The sequence below is a fragment of the Battus philenor genome, unplaced genomic scaffold, assembly GCF_028537555.1.
Source record: "Battus philenor isolate CCGP_79_NKW_IND1 unplaced genomic scaffold, ilBatPhil1.0.hap1 SCAF_18, whole genome shotgun sequence".
Taxonomy (NCBI): Eukaryota; Metazoa; Arthropoda; class Insecta; order Lepidoptera; family Papilionidae; genus Battus; species Battus philenor.
The window spans coordinates 7,524,484-7,544,661 of record NW_027181680.1 but is presented as its reverse complement, the minus strand read 5'-3'; the positions used below and the strand labels follow the sequence as shown (position 1 = coordinate 7,544,661).

Below are 20,178 nucleotides of genomic sequence, written 5' to 3'. Positions count from 1 at the left end.
GTTAAAAATCTATGGAAGGAAGGTTGTACAAAACAACTTCTGTCCAAATTTGTTGAAGGTTCCTCTTAAAAGTTCAATAGTATTTTGCAATGGATTTTTTTTAATATTGGATGTATAAGTTAACGATATAAATAATGTGGAAATATGTAACCCGCCGCATTCGAGATGTCTTAGAAAAGAGTGTAAACCATTTTGATAAACGCAGCTCTACTGGTATCGTCAATTCAACAGGCAGTACCCTTTCTGAAGACCAAGATAAACGTTCGGGAGTACTTTCTTGTTGGAAAAGTTCACGAAATTGTTGGAAATCGACTAATAATGATAACGACGCTAAAAGTAAACGATGGAATTTCGATGATCTTAATCGCTCTTGGCTTGGTGCCATAACATGGGTAAATTATATTTTGTATATTAGAAAGTAATCTATACAAATTCATATTTAAAAACAACAACGTGTGCTCGATAGCAAATAAAAGCTTTTACTGGTGTTAGTAAACACATTAAATTGTGATTAAAACACTTTAATGATCTACTGCAGCGGTATTCATCAAAATTTTTTATTGCTATTTAATTTCTCTTTGTTATTAAAATATTTGATTGCCTTAATAATTCTTATTATATATTTTTAAATATCCATTATAGTTAATTAATGTGTGTTTAAATACCATATATTTAACTTTTTAGAGTAGTGCTTTAGTTCTTGGATGGTACACCAGCCAGCTCATACATCTTAAACATAAGCGAAAGAAATGTCATCCTATGAATTGTTGGTTTTCAACTCTACATCCCTATTTAAATTACCTAAGCAAAAATGTAAAATCACTGAATTCAAGTACCAGAATTCAAAAAGCAATAGCAGATGTTCGTTTTAATGTTACTTTAATATCAAATGAACATAAAGCAAATGAAAATAATGAAAATACTAATAGTAAAAGTTCATCAAACTCGGATGACGCGCTCAGAGAAGTTTTGAATTCTATTGAGAATAGACTTGGTCTGGCTGCCATCAAAAATGGACAACATCAAGATGGTTTGAATATGTTAAGGTAAATAATATATTCATTAAATTACCACATAACTCAGAGAATTAAAATTAAAATTAAAACTCTTTGTAGATCCGCTGCAAATCACAATCATGCACCAGCTCAATTCAATTTAGGTTTGTGCTATGAGAATGGTTTAGGAGTCACAATTGATGAAAAAATGGTAAGTAATATTTCTATATCAATAGCAGAAAGTAATTTGTTTACAAGAATTAATGTATGTAAACCTCATTCTCAAAGTTGTACTATATTTATTTCAAATTAGATTCCGCAACAGACTTGTGCTGTCAAAAGTTACTGGCCTGTTGCAACCCAATAATATGATGAAAATTCTTTATAAGATTTGATATGATATATATTAAAAAATTCAGATTGATAATTATAAAAGATTTAATTCATCATCACTATCATCTTGGCCAATAGACAAGGACTGCAAGACATAGACCTCCCCAGAGGATACTATGATGACTAGTCTTGTGCTACCTGCATCTAGTAACTTCTCGCAACTTTGACCATGTTGTTGATGTACCTAGTAGGGGCCTACCCATTTATTGATTGTCTTATTTATCCATAGACAACAATTATTTAAAAAACCACATTTTCTATGTTGCACACTGCAAGACTACTTATACTTTCATTGTAATATATTTTTGTTCAATTACATATTAACATCAGTTTTTGGTTACTGTTGATATCAAATATAATCTTGGGATATGTGATATAATTAACCCTATGCTTTGTGATGGGAAACAATGTTGTTTCTACTACTTTTCTCTGATTATTGCCATTATGACCCTGCATAAGGACTTCCTTCTTGTCATAACGAAAATATGCAAAATAATTGGCATCATTTTTTTTTATTTTATGCTTAATTATGGTTGCCTGGAAGAAATTATGTTATGTGATGTGATCACCTATCATACTTTTTCTTTACTATTATGCATCTATGTATATTGCATATTTTCTAGTGTGTATTATCTAATAAAATTAAAACAATCACATCTATCAGTTTCTTTTAGTCATTTATTTTGGCACAAATTGGTACCCAAGAGATGGCCATAGAAGTTGAGGTAAATGGAGGAAAATATAGACATGGTATAAAACTAACAGCTGGCCACTTGCTAGAGGAGGCCTAAGGCAAGAGACATTCATTCGCCTTATTTTTATTTCTTGGAATAAAAATTCTTCTTCTCTATTGTGGCTCTATTATTACTATAATACATCAGAAAACTACATGGCCACCAAAGGCTAAATATGATCTCTTGTACTAATTTTCTAGATATATTTACTTCTATGCTACTGCCAATGATATTTTAAACAGATCTGTAGTCTTAATGTAAGCTCTTACCTTTGTTTTAGGCAATGGAACTGTACCGTTCAGCTGCTGCTCAGCAGCATCCAGGTGCATTGTATAATCTTGGTATTTATTATGGCCAAGGAAGAGGTGGACTTACTCGAGACCCTACCATTGCAAAACGTTTGCTGCGTTTGGCAGCTGTGCAGGGTCAACAAGATGCCATTAAAGCACTTTTACAGTTTGACGAAGATTTATCTGAACAAAAATATGCAGAAAAATGGGAACATCCTAGTAATTTATATTCAGATGGAGATGTACCAACACAATCTGTTCTTTTCGTAGAAAATAATGAACGAAATTTTAACTTCAATACATTAGTATATTAAGTAGTTTTATTTAGGTTTCTAGTTCTGTTTCTAATTCATGATTATTAATTAGCAGTAGCTAGGTGACAAGTATTTCAATTAATGCTATTTTACAAAATAATTGTCGGTGCTTACTTATAGCATGTAATAGTTTTTTTTTTATTGAAATAAAAACTATATTTTCTGCAAAGCTAACAATAATTTCTTTAAATTTGGTGTTAGTTGTTAATGCTTGCAGTTATTTTGGTCATATTTCTCATAACCATTGTAATATTTGTATAATCTCTGCTTAATTATTGTAACCAATTCAGGTTAATTGGTGTTATGACAAAACTATCAAATACTTAATATTAGTTATTTTGAAATAAAACACTTCATTCAAGTTATTTTTTATTTTTGCTAATATAACATACATTATGTAATATATTACAAAAACTAATTATTCCTTTATGTCACTTAAGCTTTAAACATTAACCTATCTGTAATAAAATCTAAAACATACCAAAAGTAAGAATTACAGTAGAAATTGCAATGTTGCAATTGAGGCAATTTCTTCTGGAACATTGACAGAAAATCATAAAATCGCGAACGTATTTCAAGAGACGTTAGAATTGTTATGATTAATTAATGTGAAGTTAATAATATGATAAGTTAAAATAATTACAGTAAACAGTAGTTTTCAGAAGTCCACATTTAAATATCTGCTACACTAGGTGACCTGCAACAAATCATTATGATTTTACACTACATAGGGGTGAACAAATTAGTAATTTATAGAAAAATCTAACCTGCAATTAAAATATTTGGTAAAGTAACAAACATAAAATTGCAACTTTTTGGTATGATTGATGGTTGTTTATGACTTGTAATAACAGACTGCTTAAACTTCTTACTGTTAATAATAGTCAATATACAGTAGTATAACCTAGAGAAATGTTATTATTTTCTCTCTTGTGGGCTTTTTGTTAGAGGGTGAATCAAAATAAACTATATTGTGCCGATTAATACATCAATTTCTTTTTTTTTACAAGATTTTCCAATAACGCAGTTCATTAATAAGAATAAAAAAATCTTTTATACGCAATCTTATTCTATCACGAATTTCAAAATACATATTTTTTTATTACATGGAGTCTTTTATTACATTCTATTGCATTAAAATTTCATCATAATTTTTATTTTGTGTAACATGAACTAATAACTATGTCATGAATTATATAAGCAACTTGAGAAACCCAAAAAGCAGCTGCTAATAACAGACTATAACAACAAATAAACCAAAACAGTCCATAATGAATGTTCTTCAAACCCAACAAGTTGCACTTGACATATCTAACATATCTACTGATACATTTTTCTTTCAGTGTATAATAAACCTTAATGCCTGTTATAAAGTAGCCTCCAATAGTTGCAAAATCAATTATTATTCCTTATTGCAATTTGTATTTTTTAATGTTTTTTACTTGTGGATTGAATTTTCACTGTTTACTAGTTTTAATTTTTTTGTAACAACATTGAATTTTTATTTCCTTTGCAGAGTTTTTGGGAAAAATTTTATTATTTTCATCTTAAACTATTTTTAAAGTTGTAGAACATGTCCCCACATTTACCATCTGTCAAATAGAGAAAAAGAAAAAAATGTGAAATTAGCCTTAAAAGGGTAACTAACTATCGAGTTTCTTGCCAAGTTCTACTCGATAGAATCATCGTTTCGAACCTACTCTATGTATAAATAAATATTTAAACATGCGTTGCATTAATGTCTTGATTATGTAAAGGTGCTTAGCGAAGCATGTTAACCCTTTGCACTCCGCTGTCCCCTCTCAGGGGACATTGTAATTCTAGCGTATCACTCGGATGCCACCTCTCAAGGGACATTTAAGTTTATTAGTGATTACGGCGAACAGAGTTATTTCCGCGCAAATTTTTGAGACACGCATGATTCCCTGAAGTTTTCTCTTGAAATGGCACAAGAAATCAAATAAAAATATTGTAAAATCACTAAGAGATATATAAAAGAAATGGCGGCGGGTTTTGTGTCAGATAAGAATATGAGACGCGTGCTCACGACGGTCCGAGCACTTCTCGGAACTACTTGAAAAGATCGATAAGGAGAGTTTGTAGAAGAAAGGTCCATATATACATAGCAGGAACTGTATAGTGATTTATATTTTAAATTAACAAGTCTAAATCTGGAGTAAAAGATTTTCAAAGGTGACCTCAGTCTGGTTTAAAGCTTCAAGCAGTACATACAGATCTAACAAGTGAGAAAATAGGAAAAGTGATTCTTTCTTAGTGAATAAATTGTTTGGAGAAAACTATTTTTGTAAATATTTTCTTGTGAGTAATTACTATAACAATTAGAAATTTTCAACCCACATATTTATTCATATTTTTATTATAACAATAGCAAAGCATCCAACCATGAGTGAGTCCCATGACCCAAATAGTGATGAAGATGGGCTCCAGATAGACCTTTATACCGACATGTTAGAAAGACTAACTGTAGAACGAGACAACAGCTGTTAGAAAATGTACCATAATCAGCACAATTACAAACAATAAAATATTGATTTTTTTACAAATAAGCATTCCTCAATCTCAACCAAGTCGTATCATTCCATTATCATTATAATTATAATAAGTTATAGAGGGTTTGTAAATGTTTGTGTCTGCTGTAAAGTAGCGCTGAGTAGCTGATAGCTAACATCTAAAATTGTGCTGAGTGCAAAGGGTTAAAAACAATAAGTATTTGTTTTATTTGTATATTTATAAGAATAGGAATCCTATCTACTGTGTAAAGGAAAGCTAAGGGTGTAGTTGTTTTCACTGTTATAATACTATTCCATCACAACACTTTAATCATGATTCCCTTTACAGAAAGTGTAGCACGTATCATTGTTTCCTGACCTATTCGGCTAGTATTTGCGCGCAAAATCTCTGGCAGCAGGCGCGTAGCGATCGGGATAGGGCGCGCCCGGCGGCGGCGGCTGATAGGCGGCTGGGTAGCGGGTCTCATACGTGCCTCCGTACCGAGCCTCGCCGGACCACTGCTCGCTGGAACCACCGGCTCCGCCACCTATATCGTTTGGCACAAATTACGTTTTGTTAGTAAAACCTGAATGAGACCGAAAAAATTGTGACATACTTCCTAAAATCCGCAAAAAATTAATGACGGTGCACAATTTCTAAAGCTTTTGAAATTAACGCTTAAATATTAAATTTTTATATATTCATAATATTATCCATATAGATAATTTAAAGTGTCCACTTGTCCGTCAGGTGAAGAATGCCAGAAAAGATAATTTGATAGATACTGGTATCAGATTAAAAACCCACATAAGGCATTGTCCTTAAAACTATGAGTGTTCCAAACCCATCCGATCTCAGAAACGCTTGCACCAAACTCTGAAGAGTTTTTTTGTTTTAACTTATACAATATTCCTGATACAGTACTTAAAGCAATTATTTTCGAGCTAAACTTAATAAAAATCCTTTACACTGTCATTGGTTTTTATTTACAAGTATTTGTATTTTGATGCTCACAAAATTGATGACAAAAAATACATTTTAACTAAAGTTCTGAATTTGAAATTATTGGTACATGTGAAAATATAATAGTACAAAATATGTGTGCTACTCCAAAAATATCCTACATTTAAAGCTTAGATAATACATTTTTAACTGCAATTATAAATAGAGGTATAATTTAGTGACATTGATATTAATAATCACATTAATCATCACACTCATGAACGTCATTAGAAGTGCGCCTACTTTTACGATTACTTAACTCTGAGGAGTCATGCAAATAAATCGTTAAGATTTTTTGTGTTATTAGTTAGGATTATTTTTTTAATAAAATACATACCTTTAGTAGGCGGTGCAGTTTCCGGATAACGATTTGAGGGATTCCAGCTGCGTGGCTCCGGCTTGCCCGGCGGAGAAGGCCTGTACGATCGATTATCACGCGAATCGTAAGACCGGCTACAACATTTTTTTAATGATATGTAAACATATTCAAATATTGCAAAAATATATAGTAAAAGTATACACAGTAGCAAAAGTTAGCAGTTAGCAAAAGTTTTATAGGGTGAATGTATATATGTTACTGTCATATAACATTTAAACTTTTACACCTATTCTCTTGTAAAGCTATCACTCTGAAATGTTTTTACTATTAGAATGGGACAGGTCCATAACTGCTGGCATTATTCTACAGGATCAGATAATAAACAATAATTAATTTCATTTATGATAAACAGCTTTTTATTTGTCTCTCATTTTCTGCCGAGGAAAGCTTTACTCGAGCCAACCTAACTCCTGGATAAATCCCAGCATATTTAAAAACTCTTTTATATATATTCATAATAATTTTTATAATTTCTATAACCTTTGATTTTTTGGTAGACTACACCATATATAATTATTAATAACAAATGAGCAATACATTGCTTTAAAGCATTTAATCATAAACCAATATACAGATGTTTTGTATGTTCTTGATTTAATCAAAAGAATTTTTATATTTAGACAAATTAATATTACATACCTGGGCTCTTTTAGTCTGGTGCCAGGTACCGTTGGTTGCCTGGTATCGTCGTTAGCACTGCCATTACTTGGATATTTCATACTACCCGCTGTTTAAATAAAAATAAAAAGAATATAAAATAACATCAAAAAAAATAATTTGGGTCTTTCCATCTCTGGACGGGCAGTCCTCCATTGTAAGATGATGGCTGAAATAATACTGTGTATTGGTGCTACTTGACAGTGATTAATTTCTATTAAACAGCTGCAACTTTTTGTTTTGCTATAATTAGCCCCACTTTGACAAATGTTATTTTCTGATCGGCTCTTCTCAGCAGGTTGTCATTCAGTCTTTAAAATAAATGATGATTCAAAAGTACGTGTAAATGCCAACTCGAATAAAGATATTATTAGTTTTATTAATGTGTTACAAAAATTGTGAACTCACAGGATACGTGACGCGGATAGTCACGTTTGTAGTCGCGTTCCCGGTCGCGCTTGTCGGAGCCTCGGTCGTAACCGGGAGCCATGTCGAACCGGGGCGGCGGCGGTGCTTCGAACTGCTTGTGAAGAAACTTTAAGTCAATAAATACATAGTCTTATTATAAATACAATTGTCATACCAGATTATGCTGTTATACGCGATCTTGAAATATCTGTGTCTATCACTGTAATGTGTACAATGGTACGTAGTCTGTAAATTCCCACACTGTAGCAAAACGTATGCGAACAAATAGTTTGGAGAAAATTTACTTTGTATTTTGTATAAAAATTTGAGACCTATTTATAAAATTTTACATACATTTAACTAAAGTATATAGAGTTCATCTCATTCAACCACTTTTTGCATTCTTGTAGGAAGTTTCACGATGCTGTTGCATGGAAAATTAATCAATTGAAAATACTTAAACTAACTTTGGGCTACTTTTACTAATACTGCATTAGGACCATAAACGCCACATTTTTTAAATATAAAATTTTAAACGTCATCAAAACCAACCAGACACAAATAGTACAGCCAAAGAGATTTTATTACACATACTATTTACGAAAAGACTTTTCTTCAATCTAATATTGCACATGTAATTGGACATATTGCTCATAATCTCAGAGCTACTCTGATAGTATTTTAGGCTTAGATTACAAAAAAAATTGCATGCGGTAATAGTAATGTATAATAGCTTAAGCTTGGAAATCTTACAAAGATTTATCAAAGATAGCAATAGGTGTTTGAATTCAAAAATTGTTTTAGTGGAAAAATGATCTTACAATAAATCTTATTAACAACACATGACCTGCTTATGTTGAGGAGATCAAGGGATACAGTAAACTGAAATAAATAATTAAACGGATTGCGAGGAGAAAAATTTCAGCTAATGTAGGTCTTTTTAAAAAGTATTGCCAATATTAAATTACTGTAAGTCTCCACATAGATTCAATTTGTACTCATTCCCCCCGCACACACCCAAAAAGTTGGGTTATTACTATATTTAGATAATTTTCGACAGCTTCTTTGCTTGATCGTATTCTGCCCCTTTGATTTTTGAATATTAAACAATAATCTATTACTCTATACTGTATCAAAAATAAGTTGAGTAAGTGCACCAACCAATCCATTAAAACTACCTCGGACCAAACCAACGTCAAAGGATGGTACAAACTGTTTTAAAAGGGCCAGGAAGTCGTCATTGAAGAATGTATCCTATATTCGGGAATGACCACAATAGACGTAAACATTGAAGTGAATAAAAGAACAAACAGCATCACAGTAACATTGACAAGGAACTGTTGGATTATGTCTTTGATAACCCAAATTTGAATAAACCCAAACTGCCATAACTGGTGAGAAACCAAGTGTTCATGGTTGATGGTGGAACCAAACTCAATCATCTCAGTAAATGCTGCCATATGAACCAAGAAGAGTTCAACTTCGGTAGATTGCGAATGTTATTCTGCTGAAAGCTTTCTTTGCAGGGGCGTTGTTATAATTAAGGGATAGTTCAATAAGGAATATTTATTACACGTAAGTTACGCGATATTAATGTAAGGCCATGCCAATAAACGCCTAGATTTGTGGTATAACTAAAATGGTTTTTTGCTCTATATAATACCACTATTCAAATGTTGTTTGTGCATGAATTTCGGTCAAATACATACTGCATACACTATTCTCTAAGTCTAACCTGCTGTGACTTGTTTCCTAAACTGAAGAGGCTTGTGAAAAGACAACACTATGCTACGATGCGACTGCTATGAATAACAAGCTTATAAATAATATTGTAAAGTGTACGAGGATTTGAAAAAGCGTTTCCACCAGTGTATCGGATGGGGATTACTTCAAGGAGGACAAAAATTAGATGTTCATTAATAAATTGAGATTTTTGAGAAACACAAAATTCGCCGTACTTTTTGCACAAACCTTATGTGTCATGTACTAGAATTATTAACATCTCAATACAACTTGAAATATAATAAAATAAACGTAAACCTAAGGCCCAGGCAGCAGCGTAAAGCGTTTAAAATTAGAGCAGATATTCTGTGCAATAGTAAGCAAGTCAGTTGACCATAGCCCATAAAAAAGTAACCCAAACCTTAGTATACTCAATCTGTAAAACAGTTATTAACTTCAATTAAAAACTGAATGTCTGAATAGACTAAACAAATATTACACATATTTATGACAAAAGAATAAATAAACATTGGTTAAATAAATCCACTGGCAATTTGTGTATTTAAAAAAAATCATACAAAAAAGTGCATCTTTAAAAATAAAATAAAGTATACTTGCCAATTGAATCAGTACTTAAGTGTTAAATGGTAATTTGATTTTCCAAACGGGTTCTTACATGCTTAGGTTTATTGGAGCGAAGGATGTTGGTCTGCGCGAAAAAATGGGAGTGTCAGCTTTTTACTAGCGAAATGAAATTGATAAGACATAGCTATAATAAAGTGACAGCATCAAGACAAAAAATTTATGAAAAGCAAAAAAAAAATAAAGATTGACTGACTAATCTAATGTTTTTTGAAAATGGCACCACACAACATATATGTGACAACAGATGTAAATTTAAATTGTCTTTTTTTTTAATCAACACTTATTTTCAAACATTGGAAACTTAAAATAATTATCGTCATTTTTAATGTTGTTTCTACATCATAAATCAAAAACTTTATTGTTAGGATCTACATTTAGCGCAATCGCAAATATGTCGAGTGATATTTATCATGTAACTAAATTTCATAAGCAAAACAATTAACTATTAGACTTCTTTATTACAATATTTTTAAATTACATTTTTTACTTATATTTTTTTTAAAGTAACTTTAATTAAAATCTATGTCACTTTAATAAAGTATGTCTTTTTAAAATGTTATGGACCAGGTGATCAATATTAGGGTTTATTTTACGTTGACATAAATATTAATGAAAAAAAAAAAAACAAAATGTTTTGTATAATTTAGGTGGCTCCAAGCTTTACTTTTATATTTAATTCTGTACCAGGTCCAGGTAATAGTTAGTCACTCAGTCCATAACAACTAGAGTTTGTAATGCTTACCATTGGCGGTGGCGGAGGGCGTTTGTGTCTCTGGTCACGTTCATAAGCCGGTTCCGGCGGAGGACTGGTGGCAGGTTTTCGATACGGTGCACTACTTTCGTATCCACGTTTGCGGCGTTCCTCTTCTAATCTTAAAACAATAACATGGACTTGATAAAACGCATAACAGAACAGAATATGTTTAATAGAACCAAAATATTAAATTTTGAATCAACTAACAAATAGATATCAGCGCCGGTTGATGAGGCTTAGTTAGACCATTAGATGGAGCAACGATATCGACGATGGGAAAGTTGATGGATGAGGACAGAGCTCGGATGGTTGTCTATGGGGAGCCTTAAACCTTGCAATGGATGTCTAATGTCTGATATAATGATGATGATCAAATATATATACTAAAGAATCTTGCTTTATAGTAATTTTATATCATTACTGTATTGATGGCATTTGCAACTAAAATATAGTTAATACAATGCTTACATTGTAACTGTTCAACAAGCTGACTACAGAAAAAACTGATGTAGTTTTCAACAAAAATAAGCTTAATTCTAACTTCTTAAAAAATTTAACAAATGATTATGATGATTATGAGAAATTAAATGCAAATACTCTGACCCCTAGTATCACTTTATAAAGAAAAATTTGCCCACTTTAGTCATTCCCATTGCTTAATTACATTATTAAATATTAAATGTTTTTTTTTTGCATTAAATGTGAACTCTGAATTAAAACCTGTGTTGTTTTTTATGTCATCTACCATGAAAAACTATTATCTTTTCCCTATTATGTTATTTTATATGTTAATAATATTACGAAATTTTTAATTTATATTATGATAAAGAAACAATGTTTCTCACAATGAAACATAAGAATAAAGTTTTAAAACCTGGCCACTAAATGACAAAGTAACAGTAGAAATTATACAGTTACATTACCCTTATCATTTATACAAGATACATCTAAGTAATCAGTAATAATTTTATTATCAGCAATAACAATATCTGCAGCCATAACTTGTTGTTTGAAATTAAATTTACCTTTGCAAGGTTCCATTAATACAGATCTTTATTTATTTGTACATACTTTGAAACTGTGTAACATTGGACTTAATTCAATGCCTTTTAGGCATTCTCCACCTGTCAACCTAGTGGTGTAAATATAAAATATAGAGTAATTTATATACACTGTAACTATTATTTAATTATAATTAAACATATTTATATAAGAAGTATATGCATATAAATTAAAATAGTAAATATAGTAAAGTGATCATATCACAAATGTTGATGTATAAGGTATTTTAGGTGAAGACTCAATTGCCATTCTACGAAATGTCGACACTACCTGTATTTCTATTTGTATTAACATAAAATGTGTCTAACACCATTTATAGTTATAGCTATGACAAAATAAAAAAATGAATTTTATTTTGCAAATGGTGAATAAATTGCAAGATACCTTAGTTGAGCTCTTTTGAGTTCTAATCTCTCCAATTCTAATTTCTCACGTTCCAATCTATGTCTTTCCCTCTCCAACCGCAAGAGTTCATTCTTCTCGCGTTCAATTTTCTCCCTTAAAAAAAAAGTATATTTAGATTGAAGGGCACAAAAAAACTAAATACAAATAACATGTGATTAAGTATAGAGAGGTTCTCTAATCCTATTTATGATAAAAACGTGTGAAATAAAATAGCGCGATGGCTGTTCCAGACGGGTTGCTTTTACAATATGCTTGCATTTGTCAAAGTTATATATAAGACTATTTATCTACCGGCAGGTATAATTTCGATCGGTAATTATATATATATATAACCTAAGTAGTATAGGCTTGTGTCCTAAACTACGAAAAAATTCGAAGCTTATTAAATGAAGACTAATTAATAGAACATACACATAATATTAAATATTAATTCATTCCTGGGATTAATATTTTCATGTGACATTGACGTTCAAGAGTAACTATGGAGTTTTTTGGGATGTGGTTCTTCTTTATTGATTGGATATTCTGAACCTGGCAGTAGCCTAAGTATAAATACATTTTTAAATATATGTTATATCAATATCATGACTTTCAGAAAGTGCTTAGCCATTCAAATGAATATTTGTTTCATTGTTTCATCTGTCTGCATGCAGGTAGTGATTGAAAATAGATTTAATTATTATTTCATTAAATAGTAATTTATCAAAGCATACCTTTTGGCTTGTTTGGAAAATAATTTCGATTTTTTTTTGGGAAAAATTAAAATTAATTTTATTTAATTATTTATTGGCCATTCTGATCCAACACTTTTTTCTTTCTGATAGTAGCATGACTCCGCGCTCATAAAATTTGTGGTCGTTGCTGGCAAAAACCTCTATTCAGGTAATTTTTGACATTTTCTCTGAGGTTAATGTTTTACCGTCCAAAAAATTTGACAGCGACAAACAATATCTGGAGAATATGGTGGGTGTGGTAGTTGTAGTACCATTCGAGCCGTAAAAGATTTTGGCGAGTGACCAAACTTGTATAAGGTCTCGCATTATCTTCGTGGAACACTACACCTTTTTGGTTCAATTATTCGAACCTTTTCTGTTGAAATGCATTATTCAGTTTGTCCAGCTTAAGGCAGTAGATTTCCGAATCAATTGCTGTGTTATTCGGTAAAAGATAAAAAAGGCTCCTTTAAAATTCCACCAAACAGATAGCAGCACCTTTTTGATTGATATTGGCTTTTGAAATGTTTTGAGCCGGTTCATTTTTTTTTGCTCCATGATCTCTTGCGTTTATTACATACAACCCATTTTTCGTCCCCAGTAATGGTGTGCTTCCAAAATGAACATTTTCGTAACGTTTAACGATCGAGTTACAGACGCCAACGCGAGGGCACAAATTTCTCTCCGTCGGGACATGGGAAACATATATATCAAACTTTGAGGTTAAACCCAGAATTTTCAAGTGGACAAAAACAATTGCATCCGATAAATCTAACCTCTCACCGATCTCACGTTATTCCCTGGTTTGCATCATCTAATGCCTTTATCAGCTTTAATTGGCCTTCCAAAACATAGAGCATCTTCAACATCAATTCTCAATCTTTCTGGCTTGAACAGCATTTTTTCCTTTTCTATATTAATAAAGTAATATATGACGAAAATGATGCTTATTGCTCATTGCTTGAACTTATTCAGACACAAGCCTTGTTATATCACCTCTCAAAACATATAATAATTAAGCTGCTTAAGTAAGAAGTTGGGATCAAAAAAATACAATAGAATCCTCTGTCAAAAAACAAAATTATTTTCCAAACAACCCAATACTTAAAAAAAGATTTTTTTAGATATAATATTAAATTAGGTTAACAAAAAAACCTTTCTGCGCGTAGTTTTTCTCTTTCAAGTGCTAGACGATGTTTTTCCTGACGCTGTCTTCTTTCTCGCTCTCTCAACGCATCTTCGGCCGCGCGTCGCCGACGTTCCTCCTCACGCGCAGCTCTCGACCGTTCTCTTGCTCTAGCCACGTCCCGTTCCTTCTGTATTAAAGTTATATTTACATGAGCGTGCACATTTAAAATGTGACCCGCATCATCATCGTCATGTCAGCCGTTAGTCGCCCATTGCAAGACAGACCTCTCACAAACATCGCCCTGATGACCAGTCTTACGCTGCCCGTATCTAGTGATCAACCTGATGGGATCTACCCGCGCCGCGTCTGCCCATTCATAGTCGCGCTACATAGGTGAGATTAATTTCACAAATTTCAGTACAAACACAAACATGGATTAAGAATTTATTAGAGCACTATTTCCTAAGTTGGTCGGTCCAAAACAAAACTTGCAATTTAATATTAAGTACAAATAAAGCTTGCATATTCCAAATTCAGTACAAATAAAACTTGCATATTATAGATCTAATATTCACATTTTTGTAAAGTTTTAGGAATGTGGTAGAAATATTGTAAAAGTTCCACCAGAACCAGCAAAAATTTTTAAGTGGTCTACGAAAAAAATAAGTCTGAGGACTTCTATATTAGAGACTAGCTAGATTCAGAGATTTTGTTAAAACTAATATATGCTACAAAATTAATGCCATTGTTGAAATAAAATTAACTGGTAGAAAATGCCTTCGGCATTAAGTTCGCCGTTATACGTAAAAAGTGTGTGAGTATAATTTGAACACAAAAATGTTTTCTTTATTAACATACCCAGATCTTCGAAAACGATAATACTTCTCTAGGAGATCTTCTGCGCTCACGGCTGCGTGTACTCCGCCTTGTACGATCCTTAAAGCAAACATAGTGTACTTGTTAATTTTAGAAGTATGAGGATATTTTACATCTATTTACTATAGCAAATAAGTATAAATTCTTGCAACTTTAATTTAAAATAATGAAAAGAATAAGTAAATTTAATAACAATATTAAATTAATGCAGAATAAGCCTTTTAACATTTTTGGTGATGTACAAATGGTTTACAAAATTTTGTTACACCCCCTTTATTACTGAATGTATAAAAGCAAGGCAAATTTCGATGACATTCTTAAAATATTTCTGCTGATATTTTGGTGTCTTTTATACTGCTATAAATTTTCTAGTGCCAGTATCCATACAATAACAAATATAACTACAAATGATATTTTATGTTATGGTACTGCAGTAAAGTGCTGTGTTTAATAGTAATATGTAATTCATTATTATCATTGTCAGTGTGCGGCACCCTACAAATATATTGGAAGTCATTACGAAATTTAAGTATTAATAGGCCACAATATTTATGCAATGAAAAATATTTAAGAAGATTATGTACCTTGTCAGACCTATGTGATTTTTCTCGAGTGCGTGAAGTAGATCTCGTGCTTTCTGCTCCTGATACATCACCTTCTTTTTTAATTTTCACTTCTCCACTCTTTTCACCGGCTTCTTTATTTTCCTAGATGGAAATAGAAAAAAGTTACTCAGTATTTTTATGCCAGTGTTTTGTGTAAAATTTAATGTAAAGATTACAATTTTGAAATAATTACACATAATAATGTTTCGTAAACATATTAGACCATGAAGAAAAACTTTCCATTATCATATAAACAATACATCCATTCATATATATAAAGTGTAAAAGAGATTTTGAATTTGCTAATGCTATTCGTATGTATCGCCATATATATTGCCAAACATTTATTCATTCAAATAAGCTGATAGACAACCACTGTTAGGCTTATATCAGACATCAAATTAAAGATGGCCACAACAACCCAAACCATCTTACAATGCCCACAGCTTGCGACTTCCCCCAACCTTGATTTTATTAACATATATATATATATATATACATATTGTAGATGCTGGTTAACAATAATACAAGTAAAACTAACCTCATTTTCCTTAGGATCCTCTTTGGGGTCTTTACTCAGTCGTCGCTCAGGACGGATCGGGGGCTGTCTACGAGAAGCTGACTCAGATTCAGATTTTGCTTTCTCCACAGAAATCATGCGGCCATGGAGCTCTTTAAGCATAAGGAATATTTTAAGCATAATTAATACAAAAAAAAAACACGTTAGGTTTTTTAAATATCTGGTTTGTAATTAATTGTGTCCAAAAACAGAATCAAAATTTAACTGCAACAAATTTATAAAAACCTTCTCTATCATGAGTAATCAAAATTATAATGCCCAACATTTTATTTTGCACACAGTTTTTATAAACATCAGATCAGTTTAATTTTTCTATGCTCATATATTGGTGTATATATATAGAGTATTACATATATATGTGAGAGGTTTTTAGTTCTGGCAGCAACAATTAAAAAAAATTGAATGCTGTTTTGTAATTTTTTTTGTAAACTTCAAGTGTTTTTCCATTGAGTATCCCACATGTATAACCAATTCCATTTGTAAATAATTATATTACTGATGAGCAAATTTAAATGTATTATAGACAGTGTCAGTTAGAATATAACACTTCAGAAACACTTATTGGGTTTTATAGTTCCAATTGAAAATAAAAACAGTAACATACCAGTTCTATGTAAATTTTTAATACAGTTTTCAGCATCCTGTGCACTAGCCATAGTAACATATCCATAGCAACGTGATCCAGGTGTGCGGGCATTTGTAACTACCTTGGCTCCAATAACCTGATAAAAAAATGAGACAAATGTAATATACTATAACACTTTTAGCACCTAAGGTATTTTTACATAGGCATAATTACCTCTATCTAGTTGAACAGAAAGATTTAAATAAAAGATTATTTACCTTGCCATGTTTACTGCATAACTGTTTTAAGTCTTTGGCACGAGTATCACCTGAAAGCCCACTAACCCAAAGATTCCGAGCTCCTCCTTCCTTATTATCATCTCTTTTATCTTTTTTCTCACTCTCATTGTCCTTGGCTTTGTCATCTGTAAAAACATGCAAAGATTAGTTATAAACATAGTTCTGATAATATTAATAGGGAATTAGTTCTTTCTTCTAAGCTCTAAAGATGTGACACCTTATTATTTTAATAACTCATTAATTATACAATGTAGTCTAATAAATAAACCAACAAAAGGTCTAAAGATTAATTATAAAATCTTTGATGCACATTTAAATTCCCTTTTAATGTGGTTCTTTACACATTTACATAAAAAAAATCTTTATTCAAAATTGACTTGAATCAATTAAACCATATTGTTTCAATGAATTAAGAAACATTTTACTGTGTTTTCAGGATGTCATCCTATTTTATATTACATTATAGAAGAAAAAGATATCTTCTCCAAGAAGCTACATTAGATAAGTAATACAAAAGTAGTTGCTCCTTTATTTGAACAGACAATATCTGCAAAGCTGAAACACTAAGCAAAATAAGCTATTGTATTTTCTATAATGAACTAAGCTATTGTATTGTATTTACTGTTCATAATAATCAGATAATTACCTTTTTGATCTTTTTCATTTTTCTCACTGTCATTGCTGAAAAAAACATGCAAAGTTAAATATGATATTGCAGTTTGAAAAATGACTTGGTTAAGACAAAATACAAAACTCTAATGTGCCATTGACACTATCAACAGAATCAAAACAGGTTCATATCACACACAACTACAAAGTTTTGCACCAATACTCCTCTGGATTAGATGTATGCAGGAGCCTCATTCAGCAGGTGTAGCCAAAATGTAGATACATGATTGCTTGCAGCCGAAGACTTTGATGGTATGTCGTTTTCCTTCCATTGTCGCCTTGTTTCAAGATAATACAGCTTTCTTTGGTTGATGAATGGGAAACCGGCGTTTAACTTGATTTGAAGAACAAAACATATCCATGCAGAAGTTGTTGATGATTCTTGAAGTGTCGTCTGCCGTCTGTCCTTTTTGGGGTGCAAAACTTTGTGTTGATAGACGAATAAAGTAAACGTTTAAAAATCGAGGTTTATAGATGCGCGTGGGTGTCGCGAAGTCCATTCGACGTTCACCAACCTAGTGGCGGCGGCTTCAGTATTTACTTGTTGTAGATTTTCGGCCGGCGCGACGTCAGCAGCTGCAGAAGTGTTGTTCACAGCAGACTCGTCGCTCGTAGTCCGCTCTGCATCCACATGTACCGGTTCATCTAAGTCAGTATTGATGGTCAGCAAAGTCAGCACGAGACGCTCATGGGGAGCAACCCGCCCTGTCTTTCTTCTGTCTTCAAAAGTTACCGGCAAGCTTGTAAATCAAATATTTCAGTTGTTTGAGGATAATGTATCTTGACCTGAAAACTTGATTCGATATTAGCACCTCTGCCTCTAGGGAAGACATGGGGCGAGTTAGAGCCACTAGTTCCTTGATAATTGTGATGTTTATGTAGAACATGGTAATTCAGTACAAGTTATAAGTGTCTCGTTACATAACTAATTAGAAAAACCACCTTAACAAGTTTTAAATTATTCTCATTGCAGATTATAATTTTCTTTGATAATATATTCCAAGTCTTTCTTGACTTCCATAAGTGTTCCTGCTTGTGTTCTGTCTTGGTCTTGCTGTTTCACCAACATAATAAACTTTCTTCTTCTTTTAATTTCTCTGCTCCTATGCCAGGCAACACTTCACAGATTGTTTATTACAGTTATACAAATAAATGAAGATGTCATCACAAGAATCCAGATTAGTCTTTATATAATTTAACAAATGATGATTACATAGTAGATAATGATACATTGAATTCAAAAACTTACCTTTTTTGTGTTTTGCTGGATTGTCAGTCTGAAATGAAGTAAAATTGTTATGAGCATGAGGAGTTAGCCCGTTTACAATAAAGCTGTGAAAATGGGTTAGCTACTAAAATAATGAAAGTATAACTTGACTTCTTGATAGTCAACTTACAACTTATGTTAGATCAGTGACTATTAAAAGAACAGATCAGTATCTGTAGCTAATAATTTATTAAGATATCAACAAAAGCACTTTATCACTTAATCTACTTCCATCATATAGCCATTTGTAACTTTAGTAGTCACCTGAGGTAACTTGATATTAATTTTGAAGACATAGAAACATACCTCTTCATTTAATAATTCATCTTCTCCTAAGTCTAAATTGATGCTGTCTTCGGCATCAGTATTATTTTCAATTTTATGGTCGTCTTCATTTTTATTTTCCTTATCCATGCAAGGTTTTTTTGCTTGAGTAGCTTCAGAGTCATCTTTGTTTTCTCTTTTTCTTGATACCTTGCCTATGTCATCTACTTCCATATTCTCTTCTAAAGTCACCTTTTCCTCGTGACTTACTTTGGAACCTTGATTTGTATCTGCAGATTGTTCAGTGTCTTCTTCCTCACCAGCTGTGTCTTGGACTATCATGTCTTCCATAGCCGGAGTATCTTCAGAATCAGCTTCAGCGGAACTTTCAATGCGCCTTGATTTTTTTGATGGAGTCTTTGATTCTATAGAACCTAACTCAAATCTGTAAGTTGTAGGATCATGTCCTTCCTCCTCTAAATGCTGAAAAATAGATATTCATGAACAAAAAATATTGCTATTCAACTAGGTTAGTAAATTCAAAAACCACATGAAAACATATCTCATTACAGATATAATAAACTGTGATAATCTGATGTAAACATAACTGTATTTAGAGATACCTTAGTTAACCGCTGGAGAAGCACACTACGGATACCAGTCTTATCGAGATTACGCTTTTCCAGTTCTGCCCGTAAGTCTATTACCCTTAACTCCTCGAGTAATCTTTTTCGGTCCGACATCTTTTGCTTTTATTTTAAGCTCAAGTCTATTTATAAACTTAGAAGTTTTAATATCAACGTAAGAATTATATTCTTAGGCAACAGTAAAACGTTTTAAGAAACTAAATCGCCATCATCCAAAATGGCGGTTACCGCTGCCAACCTACGCGATTTTATTTTTATTGCTCTACCAAACACATTTAAAAATCATTTCATTC

General features: G+C 32.0%; 2 protein-coding genes across 8 annotated transcripts; one reads left to right on the top strand and one right to left on the bottom strand.

The window, feature by feature from the left end:
• The first annotated feature begins 16 nt into the window (after positions 1 to 16).
• Positions 17 to 3,831, top strand: LOC137920407 (uncharacterized). The gene is made up of 4 exons (XM_068763749.1): positions 17 to 392; positions 685 to 1,046; positions 1,116 to 1,206; positions 2,403 to 3,831. The coding sequence occupies exons 1-4, from the start codon at positions 135 to 137 to the stop codon at positions 2,724 to 2,726; spliced, it is 1,035 nt and encodes a 344-aa protein (XP_068619850.1). The 5' UTR covers positions 17 to 134; the 3' UTR covers positions 2,727 to 3,831.
• On the bottom strand, positions 3,131 to 20,110 carry Saf-B (Scaffold attachment factor B). Of its 7 annotated transcripts, none has more exons than XM_068763742.1 (19): positions 19,862 to 20,110; positions 19,281 to 19,721; positions 18,957 to 18,984; positions 18,223 to 18,352; positions 17,685 to 17,719; positions 17,018 to 17,163; positions 16,779 to 16,896; positions 16,136 to 16,266; positions 15,574 to 15,696; positions 14,972 to 15,049; positions 14,140 to 14,297; positions 12,251 to 12,364; positions 10,793 to 10,922; positions 10,082 to 10,114; positions 7,684 to 7,810; positions 7,258 to 7,345; positions 6,577 to 6,692; positions 5,616 to 5,784; positions 3,131 to 3,423 (listed from the first exon to the last, which is right to left on the bottom strand). In XM_068763742.1, the coding sequence occupies exons 1-18, from the start codon at positions 19,979 to 19,981 to the stop codon at positions 5,624 to 5,626; spliced, it is 2,277 nt and encodes a 758-aa protein (XP_068619843.1). In that variant the 5' UTR covers positions 19,982 to 20,110; the 3' UTR covers positions 3,131 to 3,423; positions 5,616 to 5,623. The 7 variants fall into 7 exon arrangements, with proteins under 7 accessions (XP_068619843.1, XP_068619842.1, XP_068619844.1 ...); XM_068763741.1 differs by having other exon boundaries at positions 3,132 to 3,423; positions 14,140 to 14,300; XM_068763743.1 differs by having other exon boundaries at positions 3,132 to 3,423; positions 7,684 to 7,798; positions 14,140 to 14,300.
• Positions 20,111 to 20,178: the final 68 nt, after the last annotated feature.

Coding starts and splice junctions, on each gene's coding strand:
- LOC137920407 (XM_068763749.1), top strand. CDS start 135: ATGTGGAAATATGTAACCCGCCGCATTCGAGATGTCTTAGAAAAGAGT. Junction 393..684: donor GGCTTGGTGCCATAACATGG/GTAAATTATATT, acceptor TTAACTTTTTAG/AGTAGTGCTTTAGTTCTTGG. Junction 1,207..2,402: donor TCACAATTGATGAAAAAATG/GTAAGTAATATT, acceptor CCTTTGTTTTAG/GCAATGGAACTGTACCGTTC.
- Saf-B (XM_068763741.1), bottom strand. CDS start 19,981: ATGTCGGACCGAAAAAGATTACTCGAGGAGTTAAGGGTAATAGACTTA. Junction 18,985..19,280: donor ATGAATTATTAAATGAAGAG/GTATGTTTCTAT, acceptor ACTTCATTTCAG/ACTGACAATCCAGCAAAACA. Junction 10,923..12,250: donor CTCAAAAGAGCTCAACTAAG/GTATCTTGCAAT, acceptor TATTGTTTTAAG/ATTAGAAGAGGAACGCCGCA.